The sequence below is a fragment of the Drosophila novamexicana genome, unplaced genomic scaffold (assembly GCF_003285875.2).
Source record: "Drosophila novamexicana strain 15010-1031.04,08,12 unplaced genomic scaffold, DnovRS2.1 tig00000462-arrow-pilon, whole genome shotgun sequence".
In the NCBI taxonomy this organism is placed as follows: domain Eukaryota; kingdom Metazoa; phylum Arthropoda; class Insecta; order Diptera; family Drosophilidae; genus Drosophila; species Drosophila novamexicana.
In genome coordinates, this window is record NW_020824806.1 from 3,428,235 (window position 1) to 3,447,475 (window position 19,241).

Sequence of the window (19,241 nt, forward strand, 5' to 3'; positions counted from 1 at the left end):
CTACGGGTAAAAGAAATTCGGTGTTGCCAGTAGGTTGGCATATTGTGGGCGTTTTGCTGGCACAGTTATCGATAACAAAAGTGGCAACGCCCGTCCGACTTGTTGCCATCCATAGCGCCATTCACAACAAAGACAAAAAAAACGAAAAAAAAGAGCGAGTGACTTTTTTGTAGTCTTGCTCTATTAGCACGGAAAATACCCGTTCTCTTGGCATTTCCGAAAGCAGAAACTATTTATAGCACAATCAAATTCTCACGCGGCAAACACAATATGCCAAAACTAAAGAGTTTGCTGCCCAACATCTTTGGCGGCAACAAAGAGGTGCACACAACAAATATGAATTCGGAAGGACGACTAGAAACAGATGCATTGCCGATCAGCGATACGGATAACAATAGCGGCGCCCTATCGCTGCCCTCCAATACGCCAACAGCATCAGCAGATCTAACCGAATCGGTGTTGCGCGAACTCTCCGATCCCAATTACAATTCCATGGATGTGGTGCAATCCGCGCAGATACCGGGCAACGCGCTGGTCAATCGCAACGGCAACGGCAGCGGCAGCAGCAGCAGCGGCAACAACAACAACACAATGAACACCATGAATGTGCACAGTGCACAGCAACAGGTGGTGATGAACTTCTCGAATGCCAGCAATTTGCATTTTGGCTCAGTTTATAATTTTAATCAAAATTTGAGCGCCTGCAGCTCACGCAAAGGCAGCACCAGCACCACAGAGGAGCTGGCGAGCGCCATGCCACCAGCCGATGGTAAACGTCATGTGCCGCGCAAAACGGTCAGCATTGTGGCCATGATGCAGTCCCAGCAGGAGCCCGACGAGCGTCTGCTCGACACGGTCGCCACGCATCTGGGCGAGGGCTGGAAGCATGTTATGCGCGAACTTGGCCATTCCGAAGGTCAGATCGAGCAGGCGATTATCGATCATCAAATGCACGGCAACATCAAGGAGGTCAGTCAGTCAATCTACATATTTCACAACTGTTTCGCAGCTGATAAGCTTCGCCTTACGCTTTTGCTTGCAGGTCATCTACCAATTGCTGCTAATGTGGGTGCGCGGGGCGGATGACGGGGTCGCCACCGTGGGACGACTCACCACGCTGCTATGGGAAACCCAGCATCGCGAATGTGTGCAGCGCATGAAACTGGTTTGGAAGGCGCTCGAGAAGCGCAAGACGTCCAGTTAGCTGACCACAAATAAACCGAACGACACATAACAAAAAAAAAGGAAAAAAAAACGACAAAACAGGGCATTTCGGAGCGGCGATTCGTGCAAAAGCGCGTGTCTTAGTCTTAGGTCTCTAATTTAGTTGTTAAAACTTATAATTTTTAGTACATATTTGTCACGCCTTTTCTGTGCACTTAAGCATTATTTTCTGTGCAATATTGTTAAAAACGAAAAAAAAGCAATTTTGACAAACGGCATATTGTTAAATACCGTTAATATATATATATATATATATATATATATATGTAAACTTCGAATAAGTGCCTAACAAGTTTGTCCTCAAGCAACTTGATTTGTTTCCAAATGTGATATTTCGAGTGCAAGTTCGTTGTGCAATATGCATTTTTCACCCAAGTAATCTACAGACAATAAACAAGCCGTACATCTGGTGCGCCTTTTATTATGTAATCAAGTTTATATATTTATATATATAATATGTATGTAAATTCATGGCAAATCTCACTCAAACGATCTTTGTGATCTTTGCGCTAAACATATCAATTAACATTTGCGCGCCATTCCCATTGACGGACTGATAGTCCGGCAGCTGTTCCATGCGCGACACCCAGCCGCTGAGCCGTGGATAACGCTTCTGTTCGATGGGCGCCAGGCCCAATAGGCTGGCCACCGACGAGATGCAGCTGTAGTCGGCCAGGGTCAGCGTGCTGCCGCACAAATAGTTTTGTTTGTCCAGAAATGCCTCCAGAAAAGCGTACATCTCGTAGATGGCCTCAATCTTGCCGCGCGGCACCTCCGTCTCGTTGCGATAGAACACGGGCAGGGCTATGTTGCGTAAACAGCCTTGGAATATGACGCCCGACTCGAAGTGCAGGCGCTGATCGACGACGGCACGCTTGTAGAAATCCTTGGGATACAGTGCATCATCTTTGCCGTATTTGCGCACCAGATACGCCATTATGGCATGCGAGTCCCAGATGCATTTGCCATCATCCTCCAGCATGGGCACCGTGTGCTGTGGATTCTTCAGCGTATACTCTCTGTTCTTGTGCTCACCGGCCAGCAGATTGATCAGCTTGTACTCGTACTGCAGACCCAGCGCGTGCAGGGTCATCTTGCAGGCGCGCACCGGTGGACTCGGTTCCAGGCCATACAACACCAGTTTACCCATTTTTATGCCAAGTCGAGAGACGTCCGTGAGCTCGTACGGCTGTAGCTGGACTGAAGCTGTCTCTCTCTCTCTCTCTCGGCTCGAGCCGTAATCGTGTGCGAATCGCTGCTGGCATTAATTACTATATCATTTAATTCCGTTTCGTTTCGTAGTTTATAAATGTTTGTATATATATGCATATGTATATAGTTTTTCTGCTGTCGCGACTGTCAATCCAGCAATCCGAGGGGCTTGCCGGACTAGCATGCATTCATTTTAATATATATACTAGGGGCGGCTTTTGACTACGGAGTCGATTGCCAATTATATAATTAAATAGTCACTGTTATTGAATTTAGTTACCAATTGCAATTAGTTATATCAACAAACAAGATAATCATCAAATCAACATTTCTGTTCTATATTTTTATGCTCAAACAGGATTTTTTTTTTTTAGATAAGTACTACTTTCGAGCGATTGTAAAAAATTTGAATATTCTGCGTTTGGGTCTAAAAAACGTATCTAAAACTCAAACTCAGACAAATTCCATTGTATAAACAATTGTTATCTTATGTCTGCCTTTATTTGCACTTATATAACAAACGATTAAAGTTATTTGCGGAACTCGTTTCAATTCTTGGAAAACCTGTCTATTTTTTTTCAATGCAATGACTCTGTTTTTTTTAAGCTTATCAGCGCGATAAGAAAATCAAGTCGATAAACTGATAACTGTTGTTGATAACCTACAAAATGTGCAAGGTAAGTGCGGCGCAGGTATTTTAAGCCGATCAGAAAAAGGTCAGTGCTGCTCTTACTAAAAGATTATATTTGAATTATTATAGTGAAGGTCATAAGGACACAAGCTAAGGTCAAAAGTTCATGTTAAATAGCTTCAGATTAGATAACTATATAAACTATATACAGGTAAATATATAACTAGCATATCATAATCAATCTCCAATCAGAAAAGCTTTAACCTACAAACTGACTCTCTAGAGCTCTAATAAATGATAATGTTAAGCTTAAAGTTAAGAGCGCAATAAAGTCTTAATCCTAACTGCGGCCTTAAACTAAGAGAGTGCTTACAAATATTTTTTTAAGAGTACGCTATTTTCAATGATGCTTTATGTGCCTTACCTGAGATTTTGTCAAATAAAGAGAGTTCCCACTTTATTTGTTTTTATTTTGCTGCTTCTTCATCAGTTGCTGCTGTTCCCTCTCTTCTCTTTTTTTGTGTGGCCACTGTGAACTTTGTTGTGACTGTTCCCACTCTTCTCAGCTAATGTGTGGCCACTGTGAACGTTGCACAAAAAGTCCATGCGACACATTCAAGCTTTGAGCTTGGGATATTTAACGGCATCAATGTCCATTGAGCTGATCGACGAGATGAGACCAAAGTCGGCAATGGTCAAGCCTCCACGAAATCGTAGGCCTCAAACATGGGCCCCGTGTGCTGCGGATTCTGCTGCAGATAAGCCGGCGACAGCTGCTCTGCCTTCAGTACGTTTACGGACTGGGATCGAGGCCGTACAGTGTCAGCTTGACCATGTTGCCGGTTCGCTAGCTGAACCATTACTGAAGCCTGAGAAGAGCTTTTACAGCAGCTGCCAAAAAACTAGCAGTAAAAAAAAAACAGAGAGCATACGGGACAAAGTAGAATATTTGGAATTTTACTCTGAATCTGCTAATTCCATAGTTACCTTTTCGCACTCTCTCTCTCCCTCTCTTTAAATGCGTTAAAAGCACTAGCGAAGAGCAAACACAATTGGGCAGCAGTTTATGAATTAAAGTAAAACGTCATTCGCTTTAACTGTTTTAAGAGATAAGCTTCAAAGTTGGGAAATTTTTATACTTAGCTCCATTGAGTAGTAAATAGATAAATAAATATTTATAGCTCAATGACTAAGAGTAAGTGCTAAGAAATGCACACAGAGCATTATTCCCTCCATAAACTGCAGCTCTCTCGATTGTGACTGAAAAACCCGTAATTTGGCAAATCATGCATGTTTTTTCCATTAGACGCAGCTGTTGCTCTCTCTTTCACTCGCCCACGTAGCCCAAAGAGCTTTTACGTAAAAATTTCAACAATATCGATTATCTATGATAAGATAACCATCAATAATCATAAAACATTTATTGAAAAGTTATTGGAAAACTAATAATGCGGACTCACTTAGTCAACTACTGTGAACTTTTTGCTTTTAATAACAGCCGCAAATTGCTCTGCACCCTTCGCATTTTCCGCATAGTAGGGCAGCTGCTCCAGGCGCTTGATCCATGCGCTCAGCTTGGGGTACTTTGTGGCCTCGATGGGGATGTAGGGCACCAGCGAGGTGATCGACGAGATGAGACTGAAGTCGGCAATGGTTAGCTGATCGCCGGCAATGTACTTGTTATCCTTGAGGAAGGACTCGACGAAATCGTACGCCTCGGTAATTGCCTCGATGCGCTCCTTGGGCACCTCAGTCTTGCCCAGGAAGAGAACGTATTTGGTAATGCTGCGCAGAGCATTGGCGAACACGACTCCGCCCTCGAAGTGCAGGCGCTGATCCACGACGGCGCGCTTGAGCAGATCCTTGGGATACAGCGAGTCGTCCTTGGCGTATTTGCCCACCAGATATGCGATTATGGCATGCGAGTCCCAAATGAGCGCCTCTCCGTCCTCCAGCAGGGGCACCGTGTGCTGCGGATTCTTCTTCAGATATGCCTCGGAGAACTGCTCCTTGTTCAGGACATTGACCACCGTGTACTCGTAGGGCAGCTGCAGTGCAGCCAGCGTCAGCTTGACAGCACGCACTGGAGGGCTGGCATCCACACCGTATAGTACTAGCTTACCCATGTTCAACCTGATCGACGTGTCAACGTTAACTGACCGGGCACGGGGCGCGTCGACGCTTTATATATGCACTCGAGCTCGAAGAGAGCCGAACAAGTTGCCGAATTTCGTGTGCAAGAGAGGAAAGTTAAAGCAAAGTTTGCTGGCACATATATTTTAATTTCCCTACGCTCTTTGATATCGCTTCGATATCAGTTCGATTGGGCGAGCCGTAGGGTATGCAAGGAATTGTGTTCTCTTCGATTTGTGACGTCACGACATTGCGAATTTGTGCGCTTTGTATAAACATAAGCCAATGTTGATGATGTGTTTTCATTAAATTAATTAAACAATTAAAATTAAAAAAAATAAATAAAAACCATAAGAGGTGTCTTACAATGGTGAATCGATTAATTTGTGCTTTGCGAAAAAACACAAACAATTGTATAAATAAATAAACAAGCTCAAAATGAACAATTGCTGTTGAAATTGAACCGGCAACTTCTCGATTGCTAGTTCGACGCGCTGTCAGTGAGTCATCAAAAACTTGTCATGTCCACAGTTAATCCATAGATAATCAATAGCTAACTGTTAAGGCCCGCTCTCTTAGGCAATTACTGTACATTTTTTACCTCTAATAAAAGCCGCATATTGCTCTGCCCCTTTGGCATTTTCCCCATAATAGGGCAGCTGCTCCAAGCGCTTGATCCATGCGCTCAGCTTGGGAAATTTAACGGCATCAATGCCCATAAAATCGTACACCTCGACAATGGCTTCAATGCGCTCCTTGGGCACCGGCTTCGAGCGGAAAACCAATGTAGCGATGCTGCGCCGTAAAGCGTTGGCTTTCCCATGTTGACAGTCCACGCCGTGTGAACGATAACTGCTGGGCGAGGGGGCGCATCAATGCCTTTTATAGAGAGATAAACATGTGGCCAGATTGCGAGTGCTACTGAGAGCGAAGCGGCTGCAGCTTAAGAGCGAGCTCTATTTGCTGCTCTCTTTTAAAGTCGAGAACAGTTGCTTCTTCTTCGCATTTAAGCCGAAATTAATTACATTTGCTAAATGCTAATGTTTTTTTTTAATTAGCAAAGGGGTGTGCTGAGGGGCAGAGTAAAACTAGTTACCGTTAGTTACTAAGCAATTCAGCTGTGTGTATGTGTGTGTGAGTGTATTCTTTTATATTGCTTTACTTAAGCTACGTGCTCTTAGTTTCAAAATGTGCCCAACGGGTAATTAATAGAAAGTATTTATTGCTCAATGCAGATATGCTGATCTGGTACTTTCTCTCAGAGTACACGCGCATTTATATGCAAGTGCCGGCAAAGCTAAGAGTGTGTGAATGTGTGTGTGTGTTGAATAGATAGTTAACTGATTGCGCTCTTCATGTTTGTCGCAGTCCATGAAATAACTCTCTCTGCGATCGCTCGCTCTTTTTTCAACTACCAAAAGCGCTGTCACGCCATGATGCAGCGGTTTCTGTTCCAAACAAATATTTCGTCATAAACTGAAGAGAGCCCAAGTGTCGGGCGCTCTTTAAATATTATTTTGTGTAATTAGCTCTTTGTCAACACACATACATACACATGTGCATTAAATGGGCATTTTACTGAGAGCCAAGCCCCAAACTAAGCAACAATTGTAAAGTTTTTCGACTTAAGCATAGCCTCCAGCTGTGCAGCGCCCACGCCGTTGGCCTCCTCGTAGTAGGGCAGCTCCTTGAGCCGCTCCAGCCAGGCCAAGATCTTGGGATACTTCACCGGATCCAGCTCCAGGTAGACAGCCAGGCAGCTTATCGACGAGACAAAGCTAAAGTCGGCTATGGTCAGCTCGTTGCCGGCCACGAAATCGTTATCGCCCAGAAATAGCTCGACCAGGTCATAGATCTCAGCCACCGCATCGATGCGGGACTGTTCAATGGCCGTTTCGCCCAGAAAGAGCACGCTCCTCGTGATGGGACGCAGTGCGCCCGTGAACATCAGACCCGAATCGAAGTGCAGACGCTGATCGACAATCGCACGCTGCCGGCTATCCGTCGGATACAGTGCATCATTTGCCGCATACTTGCCCACCAGGTAGGCCATGATGGCATGCGAATCCCAGATGCATACCTCGTCATCCTCCAGCAACGGCACCGTGTGCTGCGGATTCTTCTGCCGGAACTCGGGCAACAAATGCTCACCGGCTGGTATATTAACGGGCACCAGATCGTAGGGCAGCTCCAGCGCCTTCAGCGTCAGCAGACAGGCCCGTGTCGGTGGACTTGCCTCCAGGCCGTAGATCAAAAGTTTGCCCATGATTCGGCGTTGATTGAATATTGCGACTAAATGCGAGGCGCTGGCCGGCAGGTCCTTATATATGCCCCAGCCTGGCCGGGGACACGTGGCCTCTGGGTCGAGGGACACGTAAGTCTATAAGGAAATACAAATCGAGAAGGAGGCGAAGACTCAACTTGATGAAGGGCAGCAAATAATTGATACACATTTAAAATGCGCCCTTATTCCAGGTGCTACGTGGGCTGTTAACGACACCTTGGGAGTGTTAACGGTACCCTGTATAAGAAGGTAAATGTTGGAAGAAATTATAAGAAATCTGCGAACATAATTTAATTAATATAATGTAGTACAATAGAATAAAATCTAGTGAGTAGAGTGCCAGAATTGTTTATAACAAAAATTATATAAATATTTAATAAATATTTTATAAATTTCATATTTCCAGCCAAGCAACTCCGGCTGTCTATAGGGTATATCTAGGGTATCCAAGTCGCGTTCTAAAATGTTTATCCTTCTTTTAGAAAGTACGAATTATTCCTAACTAAAATTCGTATGTTTCATTCTTCCGGCTAAGCAACCCCCGCTGTCTATAGGGTATATCTAGGGTATCCAAGTCGCGTTCTTAAATGTTTCTCCTTCTCTTAGAAAGTCAGAATTATTTCTAACTAAAATTCTTGTATTTCATATTACCAGCCAAGCAACTCCGGCTGTCTATAGGGTATATCTAGGGTATCCAAGTCGCGTTCTAAACTTTTCTCCTTCTCTTAGAAAGTCAGAATTATTTCTAACTAAAATTCTTGTATTTCATATTACCAGCCAAGCAACTCCGGCTGTCTATAGGGTATATCTAGGGTATCCAAGTCGCGTTCTAAACTTTTCTCCCTTGTTTGATTTCAATAATTTATGCACTGCGAGGCACGCAAACTGTCAAACAGTCTAAATAATCCATTAGCTGGTTAGTTAGTTGGTTTAAGGGGCCGTCCAACTTTAAGCCAAGCGACTAATTTTAGCCTTGCCCATGACACATGCCCCGGAGCTCTGGGCAAATATTGGCTGTGCCCATAGATAAGAGTTCAAAGCTCAGACACTTAACGCGTAGCATTAATAAACAATCAGGCAAAAACTTAAACTTGCAGCATTATGACGTCTCCAGCAGCTAGTTGGTGGTGCTTGTAGTTAGTATCTAATCTTATCTAATCGCTTGTCCAAAATCAGTTTCATGCACTCGTCGACTCGCCTTTTGTCAGTTGAAACTTGTCTGCCCTGGACTGAAGCAGGCGCAGAATCCGCAAACGAATTGCTTGAAGTAACATTAACAATTCCAAAGATCCTTCCAGGCATGGTGCTCATCCTGTTTGGCACGGAGCTGAGTCCTCCGGTGCGTGCTGTGCTCTTGACGCTGCGCGCTCTGGAGCTGGAGCACGAGTTCCGGCAGCTGGATTTGCTGGCTGGCGAGCATCTGGAGGCGGATTTTGTGCGCAAGAATCCGCAGCATACGGTGCCCCTGCTGGAGGATGGCGAGGCATACATCTGGGACTCGCATGCCATAATTGGCTATCTGGTGCAGAAATATGCCAAGGATGATGCACTGTATCCGCGCGAGCCGCTGCCACGCGCCATTGTCGATCAGCGTCTGCATTTCGAGTCGGGCGTTCTGTTTCCCAGCTTCAAGGAGCTGCAGCGCCAGCTCTTCCAGGAGCACGCCACGGAGCTGCCCAAGCAGCGCATTGCCCAGCTGCACGAGTCGTATGCGCTGCTCGAGCAGTTTCTGGCCCGGCACAACTATCTGGCCGGCGAGCAGCTAACCATTGCCGACTTCAGCATTGTCGCCACGCTGAGCACTTTGGATCTGTGCTATGCGCCGCTGGATCCCCACAAGTATCCCAAGCTGAGCGCCTGGCTGGCACGAATCTCGGCTCTGCCCTACTACGAGCAGGCCAATCTGCAAGGAGCGCGTCGCCTCGCCGACCTGGTGCGCGCCAAGCTGCCCAAACAGTTTGACAAGCTCTGGCAAAAGGCTTTCGAGGACATCAAGAGCGGCGCGTGCAAGCAGTAAAGTAATCACAGCCTATAATGAACGCATTTTAGCCTCCCTTTTTTTTTTGTATTTCACCAAATGTAAAATGTCTTGAATAAAGTTTATGTATTCGCTTGTCTGGCCAAGAATATGTGCCACAACATTTCCCTTGCGTATCGACTTTCAAATACCTATGCCAAAAAAAAACTTAAATTAATAAAAACTTAATTATTTTCATATTTCAAATGAAGCACTCAGAGAAAAGGGGCGTTGTACCATGCCCTTTTGTGCCCACAATTTGTGCATTTCGCTTAGGCATTTTCTTAAATTAAGTATGCATAAAGCTAAAAATTCATTAATTCCAAGAATGTGCCTGTGAAAATTAAGCTCAAGCTCTTTTGTGCCCACAATTTTTTAATTTCGCTTAGCCGTTTTCTTAAATTAAGTATGCATTTTCTTAAATGAAGTATGAATCACGCTAAAAATTCATTGAAAGCAAGATTTGGCCTGCCTTAAATAAAGTTTTTATTCATTTTCTTTAAATATTTTAAGAAGTTTCAAGATAAGCTGCTTTTTAGGCATTTTCTCACTTGATTTAAATAAAAACTTGGTATTTTCTTGAATAAAGAGACTTTTTCTTCAATATATTTGAAATTTGATAAAAAAAAAGGTTTTCCAATCGAACTGCGGCAACCCCTTGCTGCTTGTTATTGTGCTATTTTATTATTAAGTTTAGCTTTATTTTAATTTTTCTGTTATTATCTGGAACAACTTAAATTAAATTTGTATGAATATTTACAATCTACTTATTCTACTGGTAAGTCTTATATACAAATTTACAGTGTCAACTATATAAATCGATCTGGGAGATCTATTGGGTGAGACCTTCGTAGTCTCCTCCGCGTTCGGAGTCCTCCAATTCTGCGCCTATTCAGAAGACGCCTAGCCAGTCGATTAGGATGACTTCTCAGTCGCGCTATATAATTTGCGGCCTGTATATTTATTATGTCCCCGACTTTGGGCACTCCTAAGTCTTTTTCCAAGTCGGAGGTTCTCATATACCAGGGGGCACCAGACAGATATCGGAGCGTTTTTGCTTGGAGCACCCTGATTTTTGAAAGACTGGACTTTGCAGCAATGCCATATACCTGGATACCATAACGCCAGGCGGGAGCTATGCAGGATTTATAAATGGTGACTTTATTTTTCAAAGATAGCGCATTTCTACTGTTCAGAAGCCATCTTAGTTTTCTTATTCTGTTCTTTAGGGTTACTGAAACACTTGTGATGTGCTTGTTAAAGTTCAAGCGTCTGTCTAGGTGCACACCTAAGTATTTGTGGCTGTTGAAGTGCGTCACCAATTGGCCGCGCAAGAAAACTCCCGGACACATGTCCCTCCGTAGCGCATAGGTCACATTGGCGCATTTATTTAAATTAATGCCAATATTCCAGCGCTTGGCCCACATTTCAAATTGGTGGAGATATTGCTGCAGGACGTCGGTAGCTTCGTAGACACAATCGTTTCTTGACAAGATGGCTGTGTCATCTGCAAAAGTGGCGATTGTAAGGTCGTGGGGGTCCGCGACTTCAATTGTAGAGCCAGTGGGCATATCGTAGGTAAAGAGGGTGTAGAGCGTGGGCCCTAGCACACTCCCTTGAGGAACGCCAGCCCCGATGGCCTTCATGTTTGACTCAACTCCATCGAGTACTACCGAAAATGACCGGTTTGTCAAATAATTCTGCACAATTAAATATAGTTGAGGTGGCAGTAAGGGCTTAATTTTGCAGAGTAGCCCATCATGCCAGACTCTGTCGAAGGCTTGTTTTATGTCTAAGTACGCTGCCACTACGTACTCTTTGGCTTCGAAACCCTCGAGGATAAAATTCACCACCCTATTTAGCTGTTCCGGTGTGCCATGAGATTTTCGGAACCCAAACTGAAAGGGGGGAATTTTTTCTTTAATTCTGTCCAAAGACAGCAGTCTCGTAAGCAGACAACGTTCGAATAGTTTTCCGATCGTGGGCAACAAACTAATAGGCCTGTATGAGTCTAGGGATGAGGGGCTCATTCCAGCCTTATAGATCATGCATATTCTCGCCTTTTTCCATTGGCTTGGAACATGCCCCAATCTCAATACCGCATTAAAGATTAACACTAAAAATAGGACTGCTCTGACCGGCAATGCCTTTAGTGTTATGTTGTCGATGCCATCATCGCCAGGAGCTTTTCTTGTCTTAAGTGCTGCTATGTGGTCTGATACTTCGTTGACAGTGATTGGAGCAACTGGGAGGCTTAGCTGGCCTGGGCTCTCCAGTGTGAGTTGAACCCTTCTGTTCATGCTTGCCGAACTTGTATTAAAAGGCTTGAAGCGATCCTCCAAGTCTTCGGCAAATGCATCAGCCCGTTCCTTTGGAGATCTGGCCCAAGATCCATCAGGCTTTCTGATCGGAAATTTGGGGGACACTTGCTGTTTGTGCCTTCTCGTCAGTCTCCATAGGGAGTGACTTGAGGATTCATCTGGAGAAACATTTTCCAAAAAACGGTCGGTTTCCCTTTGTCTATTCAGCTGCAGCAGCTTTTTGACACGGTTCGACACTCTACGGTAGATCCTGTCCACAATTGGATCTCCGGTTCGACAGTACTGCCTTCTAATCCTTCTCTTAATCAGCAGTAGTGTATGGATTGCTGGCGGAAGTCTCACTTGTGGTCGTGAGCTTTCTGATCGGCTTACTGGCGCAGAAGTGAGGGCTGCCGAGTGAACCTTGTTCAGGAATAGCGCATATACATCTTCGATGTCTTCTGGTGCAAGTATTTCCAAGTTTAGGTCTAGAGTTTCCTCTAGATCTCGTCGAAAAGCAGCAATGTTGGCTCCAGGAGGCAGCAGACGACCTTTAATTGTTTTGCCCTTTGGAATACAGTCGTAACCAACTACTAGTGGGATATGATCAGAGGATAGCTGAAACTCAGGCCTTATACTTAAGCCATCTGGGTGAAGTCCGTTATAAATAAAGAAGTCAATGGCACTCGGCGTGTAACTTTGGGCAAACGGGAAATGAGTGGCTTGCCCAGTCGCTAGTATTTCAGATGATGAGTTTTGCACCGCGTCCAGTAAGCAGGTGCCTCTTGCGTTAGCTCTAAAGCAACCCCAGCATCTGTTTTTTGCGTTAAAATCGCCTCCTATAAGGAACATTCTTCCTAGTCCGCTAAAAAGTTGCTGGAATTCCATTGCTGACCACGACAGTTGCGGCGGGAGATATGCCGAAGCAATGGTTAATTCACCCCTGCTAGTTGCAATCTGGATGCTGGCCATTTGCAATTTCTCCATCCTTACCGGTTCATTTTGGAAATATTCGATCTCCTGCTTAATAAGCACCGCCGCTCCTCCTCTTGCTCTATCGCTAGGATGATCCGCTTTGTGAATTTTGTAGCCTGGAATAAAGATGGATACACCGGTCTGAAGCCAGGTCTCTGTAATTAGCATCACGTCAATATTATGTTCAGTTAGGAAGTGCTTAAGCTCCTCCACATGCCCAGAGATACCACGGGCATTCCACAATCCGAGGCTTAGTGAATTGTGCATCATTTTTTGGCGTTCAATAGACTCAGACACATTTGTTTTAGGAACTGATTCGTCTCCTGAAGTTCCTTAAACATAGCTTGTAGAGTGTCGACTTTCACAGTGAGTGCTTCTATTGCAGCCTCCAGCCTTGAACTATTGTGGGGTGGGGTATCTTGTTGCTTGGGGGTAGGGTTCCTAATTGACGTCTCTTTATTGAACTTTTCCAGCCCAGTACGCAGAGTATCGGCGTACGAAATATTTCCTCGCACTAAGGTTGCTGGAATGTGTTGCTGACGGTCTTTTTTGCCACTGACATTACTTTTAAGTCCTAGACTTACTTTTGGTCTTCTTTCTTGCGTTCTAGCTTTGAACACATTGCACCCCTTATGCCAAGCCTCATGGTTTCCACCGCAGTTGATACAGCAAAGATTCTCAACCAAGGTTTCTTTGCATTGAGCTGTTGGATGATTTTGAGCACACTTTTCACAGGTATAAGGCCTCATACAGTAGTTTTTTGTATGTCCAAATCCTTGGCATCTGTGGCACAGGATGGCATTCAAATTTTTCTTTGGTATTTCAACCAAGACTCTTTGTCGCCCTATTTGCTTGATTTTCAGCGCATCCTTATTATTAGGCTCGCGAGCCAAATCAATGAAAAGAAATTATTTTGTATTAGTTCCTCAATAGCTTCACCGTTTTCCTGTTGTTGGGCCTTACGAGGACGAGGATTGTGGATACGAAGGACATTGTGTCCATATCGCATAAACTCCTCTTTAATGCTATCTTCAGGGGTGGTGCTAGCCAAATTGCGGACGATAATCCTGAAGGCCTTGTCTTCCTTCAGTTGGTATGTAAAGTGATGTGCATTATTTTCTTTGAGAAACTGCACTAGGCTTCGATATGAATTCGAGTTTTCAACGTGAACTCTTACTTTTCCTTGTGTTCCAACGTGGAGGGTATAACTATCTGACCCAATGACTGTATCAAGCTCTGCCTCCATCTGGGTCACATTATTTACATTTTCAATGAAGATGGGGGGTGGCTTCCTGGATCTGGGTACTCTGGCTTCTTTTTCCGCATTCAGCTCTACTTCCATCTCTTCTGCCAGTGCCTCGGCATGGGCTATTTCCTCCTCTGTAGGATCATCGTTCTCTTCATTATCCAGTATTGCAAATTGGTTTTTTGAGTTTATTGGGATCTCCTTTAGACGTCTGTCCATCGATATCTGAGATGCAATTAACCTCCCTTTTTTACCATTTGCTTTTGGAAAGCTTGAAGGCAGCTTACGTTTTATTTTGGTCGTCATCCAGCTGAGTGATTTAACTGATGACTTTCCTAGTTCATTGATATTACTTTCTGGTGCGCCTGCAACTACACTTTTGTAGTTAATTTTTGGGATGGTGCACACTCCTCCACTTGAAGTTGTGACAGTGTAGGTAGACGCGTAGATGGAGTTTGTCGACGTCAATGTGCATGTCGTTGCTGCAAAATTGCTACTACTGCACTTAATTGCAGTATTTGAAGCACTTACAGTATTTAGGGAAATCATTTCACGAATTTCCGCAGGTGTAGCGCCAGCAATTCTCATCATTTTAGCGAATTCTGGTCGCAGCTCTCTCGGTTGAGAGGGCGTGGATGCACTAACATCCATGCCCAATGTTGTTTGGCTCAATGTTGTTTTTTTCTTATTAATTTTTCACGAAAATTATAAATTTAATGGTACACAATTTTTATTTTTTTTTGATCTGTTATTGTGCTGGGTATAATTATGTTTTGAAAAAAACTTTACAACTTTTTGCGCTCATTAAAATTGAGAGAAAAAAACGCACACAAAAATGAAAAGCTCAAAGTTGTGCCGCGTCGCGTCGTGTCGCGCATGCCAAAGTTGTTAAATCATAATTAATTTATGACGCCGTCAGCTTTAGCTGGAGTTTTTACCTGGCCAGGTGTGCTTGCCGGTAGAGGCACGTCGTGTAAAACACGCTCTTCGAATGGCAAGGAGCCAGCCCAAGTGACTGCCCGACTGAGCTCGGCCCACTCAGCCAGCCACGCCCACAGCTGTCGCCCTTTTTTTGCGCCCCATTGCAGAGACGAGGGCAGTTCGGGCAGCTCTGGGGCCGGGGATTCGGGTGTGCAGTCAAACTAATTGGTTTAATTTCAACTTTTACTTTGGACGTCTCGCCCGCGACCATGCCCACTGCGAGTCCAGGCTTATGCATCGCCAGATTCGTTAGCTTTAATGCGACTTTTTTTGCATTTTACCTTTACAGGTATTTTTTGTTGTTGTTGCCCGTTTACTTACAGTCCCCCCTTGTATTCCTTGCTCGACTTTTTTCGCTCGGCTGGGTGTATCAATTTATTGTAGCGTACTTTTAGGCGTCCTTTGAAATTTTGCACTCCGTTAGCGCGGCCTGCGTTTGAGTTTTCTTTGCTTTTATTTTCTCTCGATTTTCCGTTGTGTCCATGAAAAGCGGCTTAAATGTGGAAGCTGCACTGAAAAACTGCAAACACTATTCAAATATCAGAGAAGCGTTGTTCCTGTTAAAATATATAGCAAAAGGCTCTTAGCCCGGTTGGCATAACATTTATATGCAGTAGCTGGCATAGAATGGGATTTGGAAAAATATTTTGCAAATTCAAGGGAGCAGAGTTTGTTTGGAAAAGCCGCCAACTGCGTGCTTTAGGCAGCTGCTTCTTTCCGCAGCGTGGAAAATGCAGTTTTATATAGCTTCGGTCTTCGGATGTTCATGAAATGTTTACTAAATATACTACTATAGTATGCTACTCTAGTACATTTAGTAGTAGATAGTATATACACACAACTCGGTGTAATATTTGAGCACTGAAATTTGCCTGAAGATCGGACTGTAAGGACCGATGCTATACATCTAGACCCTATGCAATCAATCAATATTTATTATTTTATTTCGTCCATTCGTTTACCTTGATTATTTCAGTTGTCACAATTTATATTTAATGCTACGCAAAATTGGATACTTTTCGCCCGCGCATTGACCACGAAAGTCATCTAGTGACAGATCATGGAAGGCGACACCGCCCAAGCCCTGGGCCTGCACAAAGCCGGCCTTTATGGCCGCCGTTGTGGGATCCTCGTAGCCTACCCAGACTCCGTTCTCGCCGTTCTCGCCAGCCGCACGATAGGCATAGATGCCATAACGTTTCGTTGGATCGCCCACCTTGCGCAGATGCTGGCCGTCCGTGTCCTTGCCCTGGCCCAGATGATGCTGCAACAGGTCACAGATCTCGGGCCAGCTAAGCAAACCGGGCTGGCCCGTCTGCTTGCCAGCCGGGGCGGCGCCCTCCGTGGCCGGAATGGGCGGAAAGCCGGTGATGCCGGAGTTGGGGCTCATTTGCCAGGCGCGTCCATAGCTGGTGATGCCAATGTTCAGCTGCTGTGCGTTAGCCGTGTGATTGAGCCAATACTGCAGCTGATGCTGCACATTGTGTGTGGCATCCCGATCGTACATTGCGTACAGAGGGGCGGGCAAATCCGCCTGCTTGGGATCACGTTGCGGCGTCTGGAAGTCATAGGTGCCCAAATTGACAAAGTCCACAAAGGCAAGCACGGCGGGTATGTCTATGAAAACTGTCGAGGAAAGACTTGATTGAGATTGAGATGGGGGAGGGGCAAGCGATGCTCACGTTCTGGATCCACATGTGGCAGCATGCTGAGGGTCAGCTGTTTGCCATTGCGTTGCAGCTCCACACGCAGCTCCCGCACGAATGTGGCGAACTGTTCCTTGTGCTCCTCGGCCTTGGGATCGATGGAGGAGCTGCTGAACCAGCCCTTGAACGAGCTCCAGGCGCGTTTCAGGGCGCCCTGCTGATGCTTGGGCTTCAGCTGGGGAAACTGCCAGGCCAGATCCAGGCCATCGAAGCCATATTTGATCAGCTCGGCGCTAGCACTGGCCTTAAAGCTGTTCCTGCTGTCCGGTAGCTCCAACAGACTCAAATATTTGCTGCTGGCCGGCAGGCCCTCGGCATTGAGATCCCGCTCACCGCCCACGGAGAGCAGAATGCGCAAATGCGGATGCTTTTGACGGAGCGCCGTAATGTGCGCATAATGCTGGCGATTATAGCTGAGCTCCGGATTCAAGCTCTTGATCTTAAAGCTTTCTGGATCGATGCCCGCATAGCCATAAATCAGATAGTTGCAGAAGTTTAAGGCGGGCTCCAGTTCGTTCAGCGAAAGTTGGGCGGGGCCTGCTCCAGCACGAAAACAAAAACAGAAAAATCTCAATGTATGTGCATATGCTAAGAGATAACCCCACGCTGACCCCCGCCGACTGACACACAAAGATTAGACGTAGCTTTTGCTCACCCTCGCGCACAAAACTCGACGCATCGTAGTAGCATACGAGCTTGGCCACGTCTGCCAGGCTGAAAGGACAGCGGCACAGGCAGAGCAGCGCTCCCAGGAATACCCAACCGTGGGGCAACATGTGTGCGTTTGTTTGCTTTGAGTTGGGTTTGAAGACTGACGCAGAGACCGAAGCTGAAGCTGGACGAGCTGATAGCGCCGGGCAGCAGGCACACAAAAGCTAAGACAAAGCATGAAACTAATTCACAAACAACTGAGCGATAAGGTGGGTGAATTTCATTTTTAATTATATCCGACTAGCAGATGCTCAGCATTTGTTTATTTGATGTACCTTTTTCAACGAGTGTGCAAACTCTTCGCGAACATCTTTGAAAATTAATTAGAAGCATGTCAGTCAGTCCCACAGTCTATCAGTCAGTCAATCAGCCAGTTATCAGTTAATCAGACATCAATCAGTCAGTCATTTAGTTAATATGTCACTTAGTCACTCCGTCAGTTATTTAGTTAATCAATCAGCATCAGTAATTCAGACAATACATCAGTAATTTAGTCAATCATTTAGTTAATATGTCACTTAGTCACTCCGTCAATCAGTTATTTAGATAATCAATCAGATAGTCAGCTAACCAGTCAGTCAGTCAATCAGTTGGTTAGTCGGTCATTGGTAAATCAGGTAGTCAATAGACAATCAGTCAGCCAATCAGTTACTCATTCAATCAGTCAGTTAGTCAGTCAGTCAGATATCAATCACTCACTTTGCCATTCTTTCAGTTAGGCAATCAATTAGACAGTCAATCAGTCATCAGTCAGTTTGTCAGTCAATCAGTCAGCTAGTCAGTCACTTTGTCCATCAGTTATTCAGCCAATTATTCAATACATCACTAATTTAGCAATTTAGTCATTACTTAATCAATATTTCAATGTAGTTCAGTCTTTTAGATAATCAGTCTATCAGTCAGTAAGTTAGCTAGTCAATCATCAGCCAGTCAGTCAGCCAGTCCGTTAATGACTCAGTCAATTAATAAGTCCTTTAATCAATCTTTCATCAGTCACTCAATCAGTCAGTCAGGAGAAACAATATTAAATACATAACATTTCTAGCCTCCTCTCATTTACCCAAGATAGAGGGTATTTGTAATAATTATTTTATTATTATTTGACTTATACATAATTTGTTCTTATACTTGTTGGAGTATCTCATCTATAATAAATATTCCAGCTAGTGACAAACGTGAAGGATTACAGCCAAATGATGCTTGTCCAAAGTTTTGACAAGCTGTAAGTCTCGAAATTCAATTAACTCGCAAAAACTTTTCACTCAGCCGCAATTTCTTTTCTCAGGCGCTGCTCGGCAACATTACCGATTAACAGCATTTCAATTACAATGTGTGATTAAGACATCAAGGCTTTACTTGTCCCAGCTGCTCCATTGGCTTCCATATATACGTATATATATATATATATATATATATATATATATATATATGTATCTATAGCTAATGCCAGCCAAACCACCAAAACGCAAATCCCCAAACTCGAAGCGGCAGTCAGGCCAAAGACAGGAGGGTGGCGGGTGGCCTGAAATGGATTTTAGTGGGTTATGGCTTGGGTTTTGTGGTTCAGCTTGAAGTAGGCAGCGATTGCTGAACCCACACACACACACACATGCGCACACACACTCACGGTCATATATATATGTATCTGTAGAGCTGTCATTAGTTGCTGTCACTTTGCTGGCAGCACACTCCCTTCGTCTCTGGCCTCTCCGTCTCTGGCTCATGTCACTTTGCCGTTGTCACACCTACACGCCCCTATTACCAACGCCCACCCCGACCTGCTTGTGGTAGCTCGCACAATTCCCGGCTGACAATAATGTT

General features: G+C 44.7%; 6 protein-coding genes across 6 annotated transcripts; 2 read left to right on the top strand and 4 right to left on the bottom strand.

Annotated features, from left to right (window-relative positions):
* Window positions 1–135: 135 nt before the first annotated feature.
* Window positions 136–1,625, top strand: LOC115761094 (protein immune deficiency). The gene is made up of 2 exons (XM_030702716.1): window positions 136–969; window positions 1,043–1,625. The coding sequence occupies exons 1-2, from the start codon at window positions 271–273 to the stop codon at window positions 1,202–1,204; spliced, it is 861 nt and encodes a 286-aa protein (XP_030558576.1). The 5' UTR covers window positions 136–270; the 3' UTR covers window positions 1,205–1,625.
* LOC115761095 (glutathione S-transferase 1) lies at window positions 1,622–2,426 on the bottom strand. The gene has a single exon (XM_030702717.1). It carries the CDS (start codon window positions 2,372–2,374, stop codon window positions 1,709–1,711), a length of 666 nt encoding a protein of 221 aa, XP_030558577.1. The 5' UTR covers window positions 2,375–2,426; the 3' UTR covers window positions 1,622–1,708.
* Window positions 2,427–4,471: 2,045 nt separating this feature from the next.
* LOC115761034 (glutathione S-transferase 1-like) lies at window positions 4,472–5,219 on the bottom strand. Its single transcript, XM_030702648.1, has one exon. It carries the CDS (start codon window positions 5,191–5,193, stop codon window positions 4,528–4,530), a length of 666 nt encoding a protein of 221 aa, XP_030558508.1. The 5' UTR covers window positions 5,194–5,219; the 3' UTR covers window positions 4,472–4,527.
* Window positions 5,220–6,308: 1,089 nt separating this feature from the next.
* LOC115760825 (glutathione S-transferase 1-like) lies at window positions 6,309–7,470 on the bottom strand. The gene has a single exon (XM_030702350.1). It carries the CDS (start codon window positions 7,464–7,466, stop codon window positions 6,798–6,800), a length of 669 nt encoding a protein of 222 aa, XP_030558210.1. The 5' UTR covers window positions 7,467–7,470; the 3' UTR covers window positions 6,309–6,797.
* A 1,251-nt stretch (window positions 7,471–8,721) lies between these two features.
* On the top strand, window positions 8,722–9,590 carry LOC115760909 (glutathione S-transferase 1). The gene has a single exon (XM_030702480.1). The coding sequence runs from the start codon at window positions 8,785–8,787 to the stop codon at window positions 9,499–9,501; it is 717 nt and encodes a 238-aa protein (XP_030558340.1). The 5' UTR covers window positions 8,722–8,784; the 3' UTR covers window positions 9,502–9,590.
* Window positions 9,591–15,932: 6,342 nt separating this feature from the next.
* On the bottom strand, window positions 15,933–17,606 carry LOC115760811 (chitinase-like protein Idgf5). Its single transcript, XM_030702327.1, has 3 exons — window positions 17,365–17,606; window positions 16,686–17,246; window positions 15,933–16,629 (listed from the first exon to the last, which is right to left on the bottom strand). Exons 1-3 carry the CDS (start codon window positions 17,483–17,485, stop codon window positions 15,983–15,985), a joined length of 1,329 nt encoding a protein of 442 aa, XP_030558187.1. The 5' UTR covers window positions 17,486–17,606; the 3' UTR covers window positions 15,933–15,982.
* Window positions 17,607–19,241: the final 1,635 nt, after the last annotated feature.